The sequence below is a fragment of the Nelumbo nucifera genome, chromosome 1 (assembly GCF_055504915.1).
Source record: "Nelumbo nucifera cultivar China Antique chromosome 1, China Antique-T2T, whole genome shotgun sequence".
Taxonomy (NCBI): domain Eukaryota; kingdom Viridiplantae; phylum Streptophyta; class Magnoliopsida; order Proteales; family Nelumbonaceae; genus Nelumbo; species Nelumbo nucifera.
Genome location: NC_142649.1, coordinates 209,667,317 through 209,685,245, shown reverse-complemented (window position 1 = coordinate 209,685,245; position 17,929 = coordinate 209,667,317). Strand labels below are relative to the sequence as shown.

The window sequence follows — 17,929 nt, the reverse complement described above, 5'->3', positions numbered from 1 at the left end:
CGAGGGTATAGAATAAGTGTACTCCCCGGGCAAGTTGAGCTAGGCGATAAGGGAGTGCAGCCCCTCGGGCATCATGGTTGAAGGCTCGAACTTGTCTAACGTCCGACCTCGATGGGAGGAGGACGCCAAACTACCCGAGGCAACTCGGCCTACGGGTTCCAACTCTTCCTCGAGCTCTACTTCGGGTTCCGCCTCGAAATCACTAAGGCTGTCGGGGGCCGCAGCTCGGTTCGAAGAACTTGCGTATGACCCCCTTGAGAAGCTGTCCGAGCTGTCCGAGCTAGACATGTCTCTGATCAAGACAAATCCAACGGCTCTCAACCAAGCGGACCGCACGCCTCCTAAGACCGAGATGTGACTGGCTGCATGTCTTTGGAAAATGAAGCAACGCCAGCGCACGTCTCCCAGCTTTAAAGCGGCGGTGGCGCGTTTTTTTTTTGAATTTAAATAAACGCCCGCCGCCACATCTCCCACGTCTCCCAACATTGAAGGCCGCAATAGCGGGATTTTTTGAATTCTAAACGTCCGCCGTCACGCCTCCATTAAAAGGTGGACTGACGCGTTTTTTCTAACTTTTTGGCGCTCGAGGAAACTCCTGACGTCCGCGCACTTCACGCCGTCAGTTAGACGATTTGGAAGAACGGGTCAAATCCACTCGTCACCTCGCGAAGCACTAGCGCAAAGACCCTTAGCACGAGGAGTGGAGGGCAATTGATGGAGGTAAATTTGGCCCGACCTCTTAACCTTCCGACACGTGGAAGCAGCCAAGGGTGACCTGGCAAGAATGACAACTCGGCACGGCAGTGCCCAAGGCGCGAGCTCCAAGAAGAGGAACCCCGAGCTCCCCCAAGAGGGACCTATGACCCGAGCTCCCCAAAAGAAGCCCGAACTCTCCCCTTGGCCCCAAACCTTGCGAAGAGCACAAAGGGCCACAACCCGAACTGGCCCACCCCAGGGCAGTTCGGGCCACACTTCTATCCGAACTCAAGACTTTACCTCGCGCACCACTCCGACATTGTCTCCTGGCCACCGAACTGAACCACCGTATTTGACACCAGAACTCGAATCCGTATCCTGAGGCGACACACTAGAATGACTTGGGATCTGACGCTTGACAGCCGCACTTCAATGACCACCTGCCACCGCCACCTCTAGTTACAAAGACGGCTCCGACAAAGAGAGCAGTGGCGGTTGCTTGCCCCAACAGAGGTGACGACACCCGAACTGGCAGAAGTACAGAGGTGACGACACCCGAACTGGCAGAAGTACAGAGGTAATGATACTCGACCTGACAGGAGCTTGGGAGTGAGTGCGCGAAGTGATTATAAAAAAGCCCTCTTTCCCCCGAGAATGGAGGTACGTGATAACTTTGCGCTATCTAGTTTTGATTTTACCTTCGAGGAAATACTAACTTGAGCTTCGGAGCACTCTCACCGGGTTCCTCCCCAGAGACTCCTCGCCCTCTTCTTCGTTTCAGACACCTGTTGCTCCAGTCGGAGACAAGATCGTTAACAGTTAGGACCGACCGGATTGCACTACTGGGACCAAAATTCTTCAAGAGATGATTAGCATTTGACCTGACCAACTAGAGAAATTATCCAGAATTGCCTTGAGATTAAGTACTTCATTGATGTCGGCCTTTCCAAAGATAAGCAAATCGTCGGCGAAGAGCAGATGATTGAGAGAGTGACCGCTGGATTGTCCATTTTGAACCCTTTGGCCTTGAGTGTGCCATTAGAGAGGGCGTCCATTAACATCCTAGAGAGGAGTTCAATGGTGACATGTAAGGGACAAAAAGGCTTACTTGGAGTTCATTAGTGAGGATTCTCGTGGATTGGGATGCTACACAGCACCGAATAAGAGAGCAGAAATTGAGAAAAGCCTAATATAGTTTCATGCACTGTTGCAAAAAAGTTGCATTCAACATGATCACAGGCTTTGGAAATGTCGATTCTTAAAATAAAATATTCTCACCACCAGTCTGGAATTTGTTCAAAAAATGGACAACCTCCCCACCTATAATTGTAATATCTGTAAGAAGGGAGAAATGAAATTCTGAAACAATGCAATTTACTGAAGTAACTAGGGATCAATTTCTTATGGTTCTCGAATTGGGATAGAGTTAGTACTTAATATTGCACTGATTCTAAGTATGGGCTAATTCACCATGAACACTCTAAGTATGGGCCAATTCACCATGAATTGGGATAGAGTTAATCTATGAGAAGGTACCCATGCCCATTCCATCTTAAATTCTAAGTATGGGCTAATTCACCATGAACACTCTTTTTTTTCTTTCATGGGTCCTACAGACTTCTACTAATTTGGGTGATGAATAAGTAACGAACAATTGTCTAATCATATCTACTATTGCAGAAGATGAGAATATGCTTTAATAATAATATAGGTGGGGTATTACTGTAGAGGATGCAAACGTGTTGGCTTTTTCTCATTTCATCAACGGAAATTCAGACCGCGCATAGGCCTTGCGCTTGTCAAAACTCAAAAGTGCATCAGAAATCAGAACCAGGGAGACGTTTATGGCAATTGACGGCACCACCAGCAAATGAGCTGTTTAATTTAATTATGGCGACATGCATAAATGACGACATTGGAGTACTGAACATCTCGTGGACTACTTGGATAAATCCCTTCATAGATTTTGCATTCAATTCAATTTGGCCGAGTTCATTGAATAAACTAAGGCGGCAAGGCACCTTTCATTGAACCGGGTGAAGTTTATCTCATGAGGAGACACTGAAATTGATAATATTTCGTACTCAGATTATGACTACATTATTTGGAAAGCTGTTGGATTTCTTTTTTTTTTTTTTAAATAACTGAAATTGATGATATTTCAGTTATCTGTTTCTAGCCATTCATTTATCTCCCCCTTCGGCTTATATATATTCCTTTTAGGGAAAATTCATAATAGGTAGGCCGAGTGCCAATTTTATACTTGAATTTTAAAACGCATGTTAATCAGCCGTTATGTGTCATGGAGAAAGACATTAATGCTGTCACCTAATTTTCTTTATCAATATTCTGTTAATAAGTTCTATGCTGGTGCTTTGGTGCTTCTTCACATGTAAACAACAGTGTGTACCCTCCACCAAGTGGTTGGGACGTGACCAGAAGAAACCATCAGAGGCTGTGTATTGAAGGACAGTCACCAACGTCGACAATGACCCTGCAGAAGTGCAGAGTACACGGCCACTGTACTTGCTCCTGTAGGCATACAGATCGTCGTTGAGCCATTGGCACTAATATTCTCATGTCAATACGAGAACCAAATCTTCAAGACAATGAGAGTCACAGCAGGTGGAAGCCACGACCCAAGAGTGGGGTGGTAGGATTTCTGAAAGACACGGCAGGTTCCAAGCCTGCAACAAAAGTTCTGCTGGCATTACGCCTTGCAGAATGCAATCGCCACGTGGCCGTGGAGGCAGGATTAGTTGTAGAGGTGGTGGAGACAGTGGCGGTTCCAGTGGCGGAGCTATAAGGATCGGCGGTGAAACGGGCGCTAGCTGCGTTGGAATTGCTATGTAAGGTCCCTGAGGGAGCTGCGGAGGTGAGGGCCCACGCCTTGGCCATTTTAATTCTGGTAGAGATGGTAACAAAGATGCCGGGAAGAGGGAAAGAGCATGGGGTAAGTGTTCTAGCAGTGATTTTTGGAGGGGTGGCTCCACCGGAGGAGGTTGATCGAGCAATGGTGCTAGCGCTACAGGGAGAGTGCAGCACAAGGGCGAGGAGGAAGGGGGCCCAAATTCTAGAGGTGCTTCAAATACGTGTAATTGAATTCAATGGTTTTAAGTATAGCCAGTACTCGGTTCAAGAATTTTTTTTTTTTTTTGTTTGGAAAAACAGTCATCATCTGTGTTTTTCCCACTTGCTTCTAGTTTTCTTCTTCTGATGGATATACAAAATCCGGACTCTGATAGATGTTTGGGTTTTAAAATCATTGGTTTGTCGCTTCCTTTATTTTGGGCTCTTGGGTTTTTGTCATGAAATGATGGTTTGAACTATTGAGAGCTTGGGCTTTGTTTCATTTTCTTAACAAAGAAGATGACGAACAGTATGTTTTATTTCTAAGGGTAATTTTGATATTTTCAAAAGTCTTAAATTGCACATGAGGTCACGTGATATACATAACTGACGGTCCATTAACGGTAGGTACTAGATTGTCACATTTCGAAAGTTTGAGTACTAGATTGTCACGTTTTAAAATTCGTGTACTAAATTGGCACTTGACCTAAAGTATAAGGTACCTATCAGGAATTTTCCCTTCTTTTTATTTGGCCATTATGTGTGTAATTAAGGCTCGGTTTGGAAAGAGTGCATAATTGCAAATACAAGATTTGTATTGACATAAAAACAAAATACGACATATTTGTATTTGCTGCTAGCACTATTTCTAAATTAATGGAAATCAAGACTCACTTTTGAAAGAATACAAGTACAAATATGTACAATACAGATACAAATACAAATTAATGAAATTCAAAGCTCGCTTTTCTACGTTTTTAATCCTGCATCCACTTATTAACTATAAATTATGGTTTTAACACAAAGTTTGGAGGGGGTGTGGGGGCAAGACCATCCACTAATATACTTGGCTCCGACCTTGGGTGGATATTTTTTTTTACGCCTAAAGGGAGTTCATTCATAAATGCTCAGGTTACATAGTAGAACAATTAGTACCAATGAAAAATAAACCAAAAAAGCATGTTAAGCGTGTTGAGACAAAAATAGGTAACCACGAGCATCGGGGGAAAAACGACTTGAGAAATCTCTATAATTGATGCAAATTTAAGAAATGCTAAAAAGTTCGGCTAAATGCCTCCAATATAGATGAAACCATCAAGTGTGTCTCCCTAGCAAATGAGTCCGGATCAACTACGCAAAACCCTCAAGGGGAAAGAAAAAACAGGTACCATGGCACCCATCCATGTCATTATAGAAACCAAAACAGTTGAAGCATGAACGTCACCGGAGAGAACTCGAAGATCACCGGAAAAAGGCTTGCCAAGAACAATAACATCATTACAACACAAATGGATACACCACACACAAATTTGACCAAGGCCCAATAAAAATAAGAAAAAGAGCAGAGGAAAAACGAAGATTAGAATGAATAGAACCAAAGATCCCAAGTCTGCTCCATAGGCCTGGATAAAAACCATCGTCTCTCAAATCTATCCAAAAAACCTCTCCAATAAATACTGATATAAAGAGAAATAAATAAAAACTTACATCCATAGGTGTGAGAGAGAAACCCTCTCACAGAGAGAGAAACCCTCCCGTCGAGAGAGAGACCCTCACAGAGAGAGAAACTCTCCCGCCGAGAGAGACCCTCACATAGAGAGAAACTCTCCTGCCGAGAGAGCCTTGGGTGGATAAGATAGGAATATTATAACCTTTAGCATCTTTCTACTAAGTTGTCACTTTTAGATTTATGGTTTATGGTTCCATGCTTGTCAACTGGACATCATTACATCAAATAATTGTGTAATTTTTTTCTACAAACTACAATAATAGGAACTTGTATCGACTGGATCATTATTATATCTTCGATAGCCTATTTTATGCTTTCTATGATTGTTGATCAGAGCTCATCAAATTAAGGTGAATGTTTCTTAATTTCCCTTTGTTTTCATATTTTTATATAAAAAGAAAGAGCATTTCTTTGTTTCTTCTATATTAATTTAACTAATTATCATTTATCCATAATATCATTTTAGAAAGCTAAGTTCCAACAAAAGAATATGGATAAATAGTATAAACAAACATTCTTGACTTGTCTTGTTCTTAATTGATAAAGATTAGTTAAAAATAATTTATTAATGTTAGAGAATAAAAACCTATTTAAGGACCTCACCTAATACCTTAAGATTTTATGTTGAATGATTGTTTGACATGGTATCAAAGTCTATTTGACCAAGTGAATTCAATTCTGATAAGGGGATGGATCAGTTGGTATGTTAACTGGTTCACTCCAGCATTGCTATGAATATATTCAAATACCGCAAACAACTACTATGGGAAGAGGGGGTTATTAGTGGTGAGTTTCACCAAATACCAAAAAAAAAAAAAAAGTGTTCAGCTTGAGTGGGCTTATTAGGCTTTCTTTGAACGGTTCCTTGACATTTCCTTGATTGGGTAGAAAAGTCATGCCTTTTTAGAATAATTTTACTTTCCCTTCTCTTTCCCATTTGCAATTAAATATATTATTGGAAAGTTGAACTGAACCACTAAATCACAATATTGGCAACCTAATCTTAAACACTATTAATGGAGAGAGATTTGGCCCAACCCCTTGGCCGCGCGACACGTGGAAGCAACTGAGAGTGACCTGGCAGGAGCGCCAGCTCGGCACAGCAGCGGGCCTACGACCCGAGCTCCCCAAGGAGGAACCCAAGCTCTCCCTTAGAGGCCCTGAGCCTTACAAGGAGCGCAAAGGAAAAAAACCTGAGCTGACTCACCTCGGGACAGTTCGGGCCACACTTCTATCCGAACTCAAGACTTTACCTCGTACACCACTTTGGCTCCAAGTTGCCTGACTGAACAACCGTACCTGACGCCAAGGAAGCTCGTACACAGAGGCGACACGCTTGACTGATTAGGGGTCTGACACATGACAGCCACCCTCCAACAGCCACCTGCCACCGCCATCTCAGACGTGGCAGAGACGGCCCTGACAAGGAAGACAGTGGCGGTTATGACACCCGAACTGGCATCTGGCAGAGGTTATGACACCCGAACTGGCATCTGACAGAGGTGATGACACCCAATCTGGCGGAGGTGATGATACCCGATCTGGCAGAGGTATGGGAGTGAGTGTACCAGGGTGATTATAAAAGGCCCCCTTCCCCCAAAGAAGGAGGTATGTGATTTTTGCGCTTTTTGGTCTTGAAGTCTTTTATTTCCCCTTGCCTTCTCAAGAGCACTAACTTGAGCTTCGGAGTGTTCCAATTGGGTTCCTCCCCGGAAGTCTCAAGTTTCTTCCTTGTTTCAGGCACCTTCGATTTTGTCAGAGGCGAGGTAACCGGCAGCTAGGATCGACCGGATTGCGCATCATCATTTGGCGCCGTCTGTGGGAAGACTTCAAAAAGCCTCCCCTAACCTTTAACTCTCTCTCTCTCTCTCTCTCTCTCTCAAAGAAACCTTATCTTCCATGGCTTCCTCCAGCAGCAACAGGCACAATGCCGACTTGAATGCTGTAGGGGAACACCCTCAGCCCGCCACTGTATGCATCGGACAGTTCACACGTCCCCCTCTCGACGGACGGAATCCCTAGCCTCAATGCACCAAGCATAGTGGCCCCTGTAAGTGTTCCCCTTCCCCTCCTTATCGAGACAACCTTTGCCGAATCGACCGTTGTCCCTCTGGCGACCAGTCAGAACCAGCTTGATGCAGTGCATGCGGGCAATGCAAGCCCAAATGCATCAGTTCCAGCAACATCAACAGTAAGTACTACACCATATTTCCTACCATCACTACCAACTGCCTCTGAACCAATCGTAGCTCCCACCTCGGCACCCTGCTCCCAAGCCGGTCAAGCCCTCCCTCAGGGCGGGCGCCTTCACCGAGGGGAAGCCTCCCAACTTCAGAACCCCTCCAGGAGCTAGGCCTCATCCCCGGGCAGGAGGGAAAGACTAACTACCCCCGCCTCGCAGCTCGCCGGCGGATCAGGAACCTACTTGCCGATCAAGTCAGCACCTCGACACTCTAAGTTCGAGCTCCCGCTCACAGAGAACCAATTCGGCGTCCTGGCCGCGGACTACCAACAGTCCGGGCCGATCGAGCTCGGCAACACCGAGGCAAGTAGCGCCAATACCAGGCCTTCTAAGCAGCAGCGAAGACGCCGGCGAAGTCGTCGAACTACCACCCACATCCTGCCCGAGCTCCGAGGTAAAGAAGAAACAAGCTCGGACGAGGTAAAAGTTGCCCCTATTCTTTCAGTTCCTTCCCCCCTGTCATCAGAACTCCTTGCGGTTCTCATGCCCAAAGATTTCAAACTTCGTCCCCTAGACAAGTATGATTGGTCCTTTGACCCCAATGACCACGTTGATGCTTTCCAGTCCCAAATGCACCTGGCGAGGGCCAGCGAATCCTGCATGTGTGTGGCCTTCACTACCACCTTCAGGGGAGTGGCCCGCACCTGGTACAGGAACTTGAACCTCGGGTCGATAAGAAGCTAGACCTAGTTCGTGCAAGTCTTCACCGCGCACTTCGTTACTAGCAAGCGGTGCCCCCGAACCGAGGAGAGCCTCCTCGGAATAGTCTAGAGGGAAGGAGATCCATCCGGGGCTATGTTAAATAGTTCAATGACGCATGCTTGCAGATACCGTGCCTAGACCCCGCGGTACAGCTCGCGGCAGCCAAGAGGGGTGTGACACACAAGGAGTTCAAGTGGCACATGGTAGTCAACCAGCTCGCGACCGTAACTGAATTCCTCAAGCTCGCGGACAAATTCATAAGAACAGATGAGGAGATCAACCAAAAGACTGAAAGCGGGATCGAAAAAAGGAAGAGGGAAGGCGAGCCCTCCAACCCAGATGACAGGAGAAAGAAAGACCCAGCCCGGGGGACAAAGCCAAGCCAGCCGTTCCGAGCTTCCTTAGCAGGTCGGACAGGCTACACGCCCTTAAACGCGAAGCGGGCCAAGATCTTAATGACGATCAAAGACGCCCCGTACGTGAAATGGCCACCTCGTCTGAAGGGAAACCCGAACGAGAGGATTAAAAACTTGTACTGTAGTTTCCATAGAGACCACGGTCATAGCACCGAATATTGTAATAATCTCCGTGACTAGATAGAAGAACTTATCTGTCGCGGGTACCAAAGAAATTTTGTACAGCATAATAATAATAACAATAATAGTAATAAGACAGGTCAGCAGGGAGAGCACAACAGAGATGCTCCCGAGTCCAGTAGCCGGCCAGTCAAACCGCAGAAGCAGCCCCCGGAGGAAAGACCAGTTTAGGGAACAATCCACGTGATCGTTGGAGGATCAATTGTAGCAGGATGCACCTCGGCAACAGCTCGGGCATCAACCCAGGAGGCCGCCAGAAAAGAACAAAATCCCCCAAAGCGGCCTAGGACGAAAGACCCCATATTCTTCACCGAAGACGATGCGCACGGGGTCCACTACCCCCATGACGACGCACTTGTCATAAAGGTGAAGATCAACGACTTCGAAGTCCGGCGCGTACTCGTTGACTCCGGCAGTTTGGCAGACATCCTTTTTAAAGCGGCCTTCGACAAACTCCAGTTCTGAGAGAATGACTTGAAGCCTACGAACACCCCACTAGTCGGCTTCAGCGGAGAAGAGGTCATACCCCTAGGAAAGGTCACAGTACCCATGGAAGTCGGCATGTGGCCTAGCACGGTAAGACTCAGTCACGATTTTTTGGTGGTCACGACCCCCTCCCCCTACAATGCCATAGTAGGTCGGCCAATCACCCACGCTTTAAAGGTCGTGGTGTCTACTTACTATTTAGCCATGAAGTTCCCAACGGACTTCGGCATCGGGGTAGTGCGAGGCGACCAGCTCAAGTCCCGCAAGTGCTACGTCGCCGCACTCAAGAGAAAGGCCAAGGTAACTGGTGACCTCGAACTAGAGCGACCGGTGGAACAGAACGAGGAGCAAGTTGCACCAACAGAGGGAACTGTTCCCATCCCTGTCTCGGCAGAAGACCCCGCCAGATCACTTCAGGTCAGTGCGTCCCTGGAAGAACCCTTGTGATCCGAACTGGTACGCTTCTTACTCAGTAACTTAGATGTTTTCACTTGGTCCGCGGCAGAAATGCCCGGCATAGACCCTAAGCTCATAACTCAAAAGCTTAATACTAACCCTGTAGTTAGACCCATTAGACAGAAGAAACGCAACTTAGCCCCAGAACGCTAGAGGGCGGTCGATGAGGAGGACGAGAAGCTCCTTGCAGCAGACTTCATAAGGGAAGTTCATTACCCGAGCTGGGTAGCCAACCCCGTTCTGGTAAAAAAGGCAAACGACAAGTGGTGCATGTCAGTCGACTACACCGACCTAAACCGAGCTTGCCCAAAAGATTGCTTCCCTCTCCCCAGGATTGACCGCCTAGTGGACGCGACCTTGGGACATGAGTTGCTAAGCTTCCTGCATGCCTACTCGGGCTACAACCAAATCAGGATGGACCCAGCCGACGAGGAAAAAACCGCCTTCGTAACCGAGTTCGGCCTATACTGCTACAAGGTTATGCCCTTCGGACTGATAAATGTTGGGGCAACATTTCAAAGGCTTGTGAACAAGCTGTTTCAACCCTTATTTGGCACAAAGATAGAATGTTATGTAGACGACATGGTCGTCAAGACACAGTTTTCGCATCAATTGATACAAGATCTGCATTTTGTCTTTCAAATTCTGCGTCAATTTAACATAAAACTAAACCCAAATAAGTGTGTCTTTGGTGTCACCTCGGGTAAGTTCCTAGGGTATATCATCAACCGATGCGGTATTGAGGCCAACCCGGACAAGATAAAAGCCATCCTAGATATGAGACCACCCCAAAAAGTGAAAGAGATTCAGAGGCTAAACGACAGAATAGCCACTCTGAGTCGTTTCATGTCTAAATCAGCAGACCGTTGCCTGCCTTCTTCAAGGCAATAAAAGGCAAAGGGTTCGAGTGGAACCCGGAATGCCAGCTCGCATTTGACGAGCTCAAGAGATACCTCGCCAGTATCCCAGTATTGACCCGGCCCGAAGAGGGTGATGTTTTAGAACTATACCTCTCGGCAAGCAACGAAGTGGTCAGTTCGGTACTGGTAAAGGAAGTAGATCGGGTCCAACGACCCATCTACTATGTTAGTAAAATATTGCAGGGAGCAGAAACGAGATACCCGGAGATAGAAAATCTAGCCTATGCGCTGGTCATTGCGGCCCGCAAACTCTGTTCGTATTTCCAAGCCCATACCATCATCATCCTCACCGACAAACCCTTGAGGCAAGTATTACTCAGGCCCGAGGTCTCTGGTCGATTGACGAAGTGGGCCATCGAACTCAGTGAGTACGACCTCCAATACAAGCCACGAACCGCTATCAAAGCTCAAGCCTTGACGGATTTTGTTGTAGAATGCACGTTCAGCTCCGAGGTCCTCAGCCCGGTTCAGCACGAGGCTCCCAGTTGGGGTAAGCTCGGTGCTCCTAGGCCGGTTGAGTCCGAGCCCCGTGAGGTCGCACCCAGTTCAGTATCTCTCCTGGTTAGGCCGAGTGCGAACTGAGATGAAGAGCCCTGGATCCTTCACGTAGATGGCTCCTCAAATCAGCAGGGCACCGGAGCCGGTGTAGTTCTTCACGGTCCGAGTGGCATGAAACTGGAGTACGCGCTACGCTTTGAGTTCGCGGCATCCAACAATGAGGCAGAATACGAGGCGTTGATAGCCGGGCTAACCCTGGCACAAGAGGTAAAGGCAAAACACATAGTTATCTGCAGCGATTCCCAGCTTGTGGTCAACCAAGTTACAAGGGAATACGAAACCCGCGAGTCAACTATGATCGCTTACTTGGCAAAGGTAAAAGAGGCTCTGCTTAGTTTCCAGTCATACTTCATCAAGCAAATCCCGAGGTCAGAGAACGCTGAGGCCGACGCCCTGTCCCGGCTAGCCAGCACCAGTGACAACACCATGAGAACTGTGTACATAGAGAACTTACCTCGACCTAGCATTCTCCGAGGGGCAGAGGAGGTCGCTCCTGTCGCCCAAGCAGAACCGAGCTGGATTGATCCACTTGCGACTTCCTGCTACACGGAACCCTCCCCGCAGACCGCAACGCCGCCAGGAGTGTAGTGCGCCAAGCAGCCAAGTACGTCATAATAGATGGACGACTGTACCGAAGATCCTACACGCTCCCCTACTTGCACTGCTTGCAACCGCCACCGGAGAAACTTCCTTCAACCTCACCTATGGCACGGAGGCAGTCATCCCAGCCGAAATCAAAATCCCCTCACTTCAGTTGGAAGCATACAGCGACAATACTAATAACGATGAGCTATGTACCAACCTTGACCTACTTGACGAGGTGAGGGACCTCGCATACATCAGGACCGCAGCGTACCAGCAAAGGGTAGCTTGGTACTACAATGCTAGAGTTAAGAGATGAAACTTCCGCGTCGGTGACCTGGTTCTCCGCAAGGTCATGGTACCTGAGCTCGACATTGGCAAACTCGAGCCGAACTGGGAAGGACCCTACCGAGTAAAGAGAGCACTCGGGGGAGCATACAAGCTCGAGACCCTGGAGGGTAAACAAATACCCCGGGCATGGAACATCATCAACTTAAGACGATATTACCTATAAATTATCAAACTAAGCAGGCCATGGGCCACAACCAGATCCTAAGGGCTAGAATGCCGAGCTAACAGGGACCTCGGCACCATAAGGGCTATAATGCCGAGCTGAAGATGACCTCGACACCTCATCAATGAAGCAGGCTGCACGAGTATGGATCCCGAGGTGCATAGTCCAAGACCCAATTCTAGCCTATGTTAACTAACCCAGGTGGAGAACAGATCGGGCGTATAGCCTTACTATGTTAACTCGCCTCGGGGCCTAAGTCTAGCAGTTCGGCAACATAGTCAGTTCGGCGAAAAGGGAAAATGACTGCCCAACACTTAACCAAAAAAGGGGACTATTCATTACAAAATAATTTTGCTTACATTTCGTTTCAAAAAAAAAAAAAACTACTTCGACTTACCACCATGGCGTGAGTAGCACCATGCGCGCCTATGTGATTCGGAGGAAGATCGGCCCACGCCGTGACCTCCTCAGGGAAAATAGCCTTCTTACTTTTTCGGAGAGTGTAGCTCGGCATCAGCACGCTCCCAACCCCATCTTGACTTCCCAAGCCTGAAGGCACAGCCCGGGTATAAGCAGTATCGACATAAGGGACACCCGCCGCTTCCTGAACTGGAGGGGCCACCTCGGGCTCCCCAGAAGGCTCCATTCTCAGAGGGCTCGGTGCCTCGGGAAGCGGTGTCAAAAGGAGCTCGGTGTCAAAAGACGAGAATAAAAACAAAGCAAAAGCAAGCCTCTAAGCAAGAAACCTACCCGAACTCAGACCAGCCTGAATAAGCTTGGCCTCCGTCAGGTAGACTTGGCATTCGAGCCCAAGCCTGGCCCAGTTCTAGAGGCCCTTCGCCGTACCTTTATCTAACGTGGCACCGGGATCAGGAACAGCCAATCCCCACTCGGTAGGAAACGGCCACCCCATAGCACTTCGAACCACGAAGTAGTCCCGCTTTCATGCCGGGACCTTATTCGGAAGATCGTGCAAAAGATTGAACCTCGGACGAGGAGACAAGTAGTAGGCCCGCCTATGCCCGGGCAGGGGACCCTCTTGCTTCTTGAGCATAAGAATGGCGGAAAAGATTTCCAGGTCCAATGGAAGACAGTGTTCGCAACAAAGGGAGATGGTCCCAACAAGGTTACGAATGGAGTTCGGGTGAAGCTGATCGACAGTAACGCCGAAGTGATTCATGACCTCGACGATAAGGGGATGGAAAGGAAGGCTCAGCCCGGAAACAAGCTGCTCCCGGAATATCACGATCTCGTCTGGACCGTGCTCCCAAGGAAAGTCGTCCGAGGGTAAAATGTAAGTATACTCCCCGGGCAGGTTATACTGAGCAATAAGGGATCGAAGCCTCTCGGGCGTCATAGTGGAAGGCCCGAACTTATTTGGCATCCGACCTCGACGGGAGGTGGATGCCAAGCTACCCGAGGTGACTCGGCCTACGGGCTCGAACTCGAGCTCTTCCTCGATCTCTACCTCGGGCCCCGCCTCGGACTCACTAAGGCTGTCAGGGGCAGCAACTCGGTTCGTGGACCCAGCATTTGACCCCCCTAGAAGACTATCTAAACTACCCGAGCTGGACATTGAATCGAAAAGAAGGCTGAGGACTCACCGGGGAAAAGCTATCGGACTACGAAGAATGACGCAAGCTAACAACATTGGACACGAGCTCAAGGAACGAATGCTGAAGAATGGCGAAGGAAAGTGACCAGGGGCCCCCCACTATTTATAATCACTGTACTCGCACATCAATGTCCAAGATCAAAACCATCCAACGGCTCCCAAAAAAACTGGCTACATGCCTCCCGAGGTGAAGTTAGTTTAGCGCGAATTTTTGACATCCGAAAATTTATAATCGTTTGACATCCGCGCGTGAGCTGCACATGACCCGGGATTGACCCCTTGTCAAACCAAGCCGACCCTGATCGGGCCGAAAGCACAAGCAGGTCAGACCGGAGAAGCTCCAAACCAAGGCCAAAGCGTCACGAGGCAAATCCACCCATCATCCCGTGAACTCCCCATACCCGGGTCAGGACCCTGGGCACGGGGAGTAGGGGGCAATTGGGGAGTAGGGGGCAATAACAAAACAAGGCAAAAGCTAAAAAAATAAATAACTCAGAATTTGCACTTAAATAATCATTTACATTCCAACACTGCACCAGAGAGAACAAATGCAAATAAACCGGGCCATAGGAAAAATGGCCAAACTACCCACTAAGCTACTTATAAATACAAACATTTTGGCTTGGAGTTGGGTTTAAAGTTTAAACAGGATAGCTGCATACTGCATCCTCAAATGCCTTTGGAGATATATAGAACCGACCATATCCTAACCACAGAAGTCCTGGGCTCATCATCGTTCAAAGCAATAGGCTTCAATGTTCTCGCACAAATACTTGCAAAATTGAATGAAGTTCTCTTCTTGCCGAGGAAAAATGAAGATACAAAAACTTGTGTCGAAGGCGATCCATAGAGGAAACTACCAGTAATGCATGTTGACAACTTGTTTTATTTCTACTTTTTACTTTCTTTGGTGTCTGAATCAAATAGTTGGCTTTTCTTTTTCACTTTCTCTTTTTTTAGATCAAACATCTTGTCTGCATATAGGGCAAGATCCATGTCGAACTAGCCATTGATCGATGCAGAGCAAATGAAAGAAGTGTCTGCAATTGGGGAGTCTCCTTGCACTGTCACCCTCCTTGAAATCCTAACCAAAACAAAGAAAGAAAAAAAACACAAAATTTAAAGCCTTATTTCTAGCTTCTAAGAGGAGCAAATCATCAAACGGATTGAGATTCCGAGATCCAAATTTTATGTGTGTTAGCACTTGAATCCGAATCTTATATATCCACCATATTAAGATAAGTACAATTGATGAATTAAACTATAATCACATATTAAATGTAAATGTGTCATTTATATATTATCATCTAATCGAATAGGATAGGATTAGAGTAAATCCATATTCCACTATAGATTAAATTGTTTTCGAATTTGAATTCCGATGAATCGATACCATTAATTTGCAATATTGTTATAACCAAACAAGCAGGTATAAATTTGGATTTAAAGCCCCTCTTGATCGAGTCCAGATTTCAGTGAATTGGAATCATACATCTCATAGAGATGTGTATCCAATTCATGATGGGTAGAGAATCCCGAGTGCTCAGACCCCTATTCAAAATGAGCCGGATCTGTTCCTACTTACTCGCCAATTAGTGCTGTGTCTGTGTGTAAATTAATTAAAAGGCTACATATGTGTGAACATGCCAAATAATAAGTTATGTTTGATCCCGATCCCAGCAGGTGCTCCCAAAGGCAAACGGGCATTAAACACCTGACCTAAGGGGCGTTTGGCCACAGAAGAGGAAAAAGAAAAAAGAATAATAAGAAAGGTACCTGTAAGCAAATGGTGCAACACATTTCATCCCAGGGATGCGTCATTTTGGCACCAGAAAAAGTGAATTTAGGCAGCTTGTCTACTAGGTTGGATGGCATCCCTCTGGTGCCATCAATGTCGTAAATGTCCGAGATTTCAATGTAATTTGACTCGACGGCCGTGCTAATAACCTGAACTTCCATCTGTAAATAAAACAAGGGTATATAAATTAATTATCATTATTACAACAAACCCAAAATGTTAGCCCATTAATTACTACTTGTAAATGTCTTTAATTTCTTTGCTCATACTTACTTGCCATTGGTAAGCCTTTAGCAGTGCAGGGCTCACCCATTCGCGGAAAGCTTTTCCTTCTACCAACCTTCCAAAGAGTGCAATCTGCGCATTATAGCACTTCTATATATAAATATAAATATCGAGAGAGAGAAAGAGACTACGTCCATCTGGGTATCTGACAATTTTATGGGAGGGTTGTTTCAGTGGAAGGTGGAATGGAATTCAAGCCAAGAAAGGTTGCCATCATTATTCCACCAAACCATATTCATTAGTGGCACCCATTTACCTACACTTAATTGCCATTCTAAAATTTTTAGCCATCGATTGGGTGTCAAGTTCCAATCCTGATTGTATGGACCCATCGTCCATGTATCGGCATCTCTAGACTCTAGCTGGTCCTTCTCCTTCAGACAGGTCGGGCCATGGGCCCACGGACCACAGCGCCAACGTGGCAAGATTTCCATGCACGTGGTCAATATTGAATGTCTAAAATTAATTTAGTAGTTGCAGTTGCAGAGTTCAGGTTCAGAATTTCAGATATAAATATATATAGCCCTAGCCCCACATCATCTGCTACTTAAAATGTCTTATTTTGTGAAGCTTTTCTCTATTCCAAACCTCTTAATTATAAAGTAGGAAATAATACATGCATTCTCTCTGTTTTAAGGTTTTTTACTGTGTAAAAACTAAATAAATAGTATGGTTAGAGGAGATTGGAATAAATAAATAACTTGAGTTGGATTTATATTATAATAAGATCCTAGCTACAGACTACAGTGCATGAGAATATATGTTGAGCTATCAACAAACCTTGGATAATAAGTCGGCACTGTCGTCGATGAAAGAAGATTCAAGCAACTCAATAGCCACTGTTGCGGCTGAGAGTGCACCGATTACTGCACCACGAATGAACCCAGTTTCTGTGGTTTGGCCCTTAATTGCTCCTGTAATCGTTCCTACAACAGCTCCTCCTGCAACAAATTAAGCAAACAATAATAAAAGACCGAGATCGATTGACCAGTCTGTAGTTGTGAGTCTGATAGTGATTGTAGTTCAAGTTTATCCTACCAGAAGGTATACAGTACCTAAAGCAAAGATGCCGGTGAGTGCTGCCAAAAAAATATTGCTTATGACTTTCAGCAGAAGCCCACTTCCAGCAAACCTCATCATCTTTGCTAAATCAAACTAAGGTTGAGCTTTCCGAAGCTAGGAAATCACCTCTGAGAAAGAAGAGAAAGAAGATGATGAGGATGTGTGATTGTGAAACCAGCAGGGCAACAAGCAATATAAAGGGTGAAGACTGAGCAAGAGCATTTAAGGGTGAAGGAGGCAAGAGCTAGCTACCAGCAGACACATGCATGTTGTAAGAGAGAAGGGGCTTTGTACTTCTTAGTGGCTAGTGGTGAGGTTTCATGGGCTTTTTTCTTTTTCTTTATTCTTTGTTTTGGTTAAAAAATAGGCAAGTGGCCATTCAATTAAGTGCATTTAAACCACAAGTCATGCATTTATTGCTTATAAAGTGCATAGTTTATATGAATGTAATCCAAAACGGACACCATTACTGTCAAAACACAAATGGCTTGTTTTGGTGTTTAGATTTCTTGAATTAAACCATATATGTACATGCATATACATTGATTGGCGGTAGCGTGCCCATATTAGAAAGAGAAATTAATTCATTTATATCTAAACCCTTCATTTATTAATTCATTCATTGATATTGTCCGGAATTTCCTTGGACAGTTTTTCATTATTAATGTTTTACCTCCAAAGTTACCTCGTCCGATTAGAGGAAATCGGATTCAGTCGGTGCAAGTCCTATTCGAACAGTTTTTATAATCTTACATCAAGAATAATTCTTAATTAGGGAAATGTTTCCAATGCAAGGGAGGAATTTGCACTGACTGAAGCCGATATCCATTTAGAGATG

General features: G+C 46.1%; 1 protein-coding gene across 1 annotated transcript; it reads right to left on the bottom strand.

Moving 5' to 3' along the window:
* Window positions 1-14,463: 14,463 nt before the first annotated feature.
* LOC104585633 (NEP1-interacting protein 1-like) lies at window positions 14,464-17,243 on the bottom strand. The gene is made up of 5 exons (XM_010242579.3): window positions 17,085-17,243; window positions 16,810-16,970; window positions 16,018-16,101; window positions 15,723-15,905; window positions 14,464-15,030 (listed from the first exon to the last, which is right to left on the bottom strand). Exons 1-5 carry the CDS (start codon window positions 17,167-17,169, stop codon window positions 14,908-14,910), a joined length of 636 nt encoding a protein of 211 aa, XP_010240881.1. The 5' UTR covers window positions 17,170-17,243; the 3' UTR covers window positions 14,464-14,907.
* Between the last annotated feature and the right edge of the window lie 686 nt (window positions 17,244-17,929).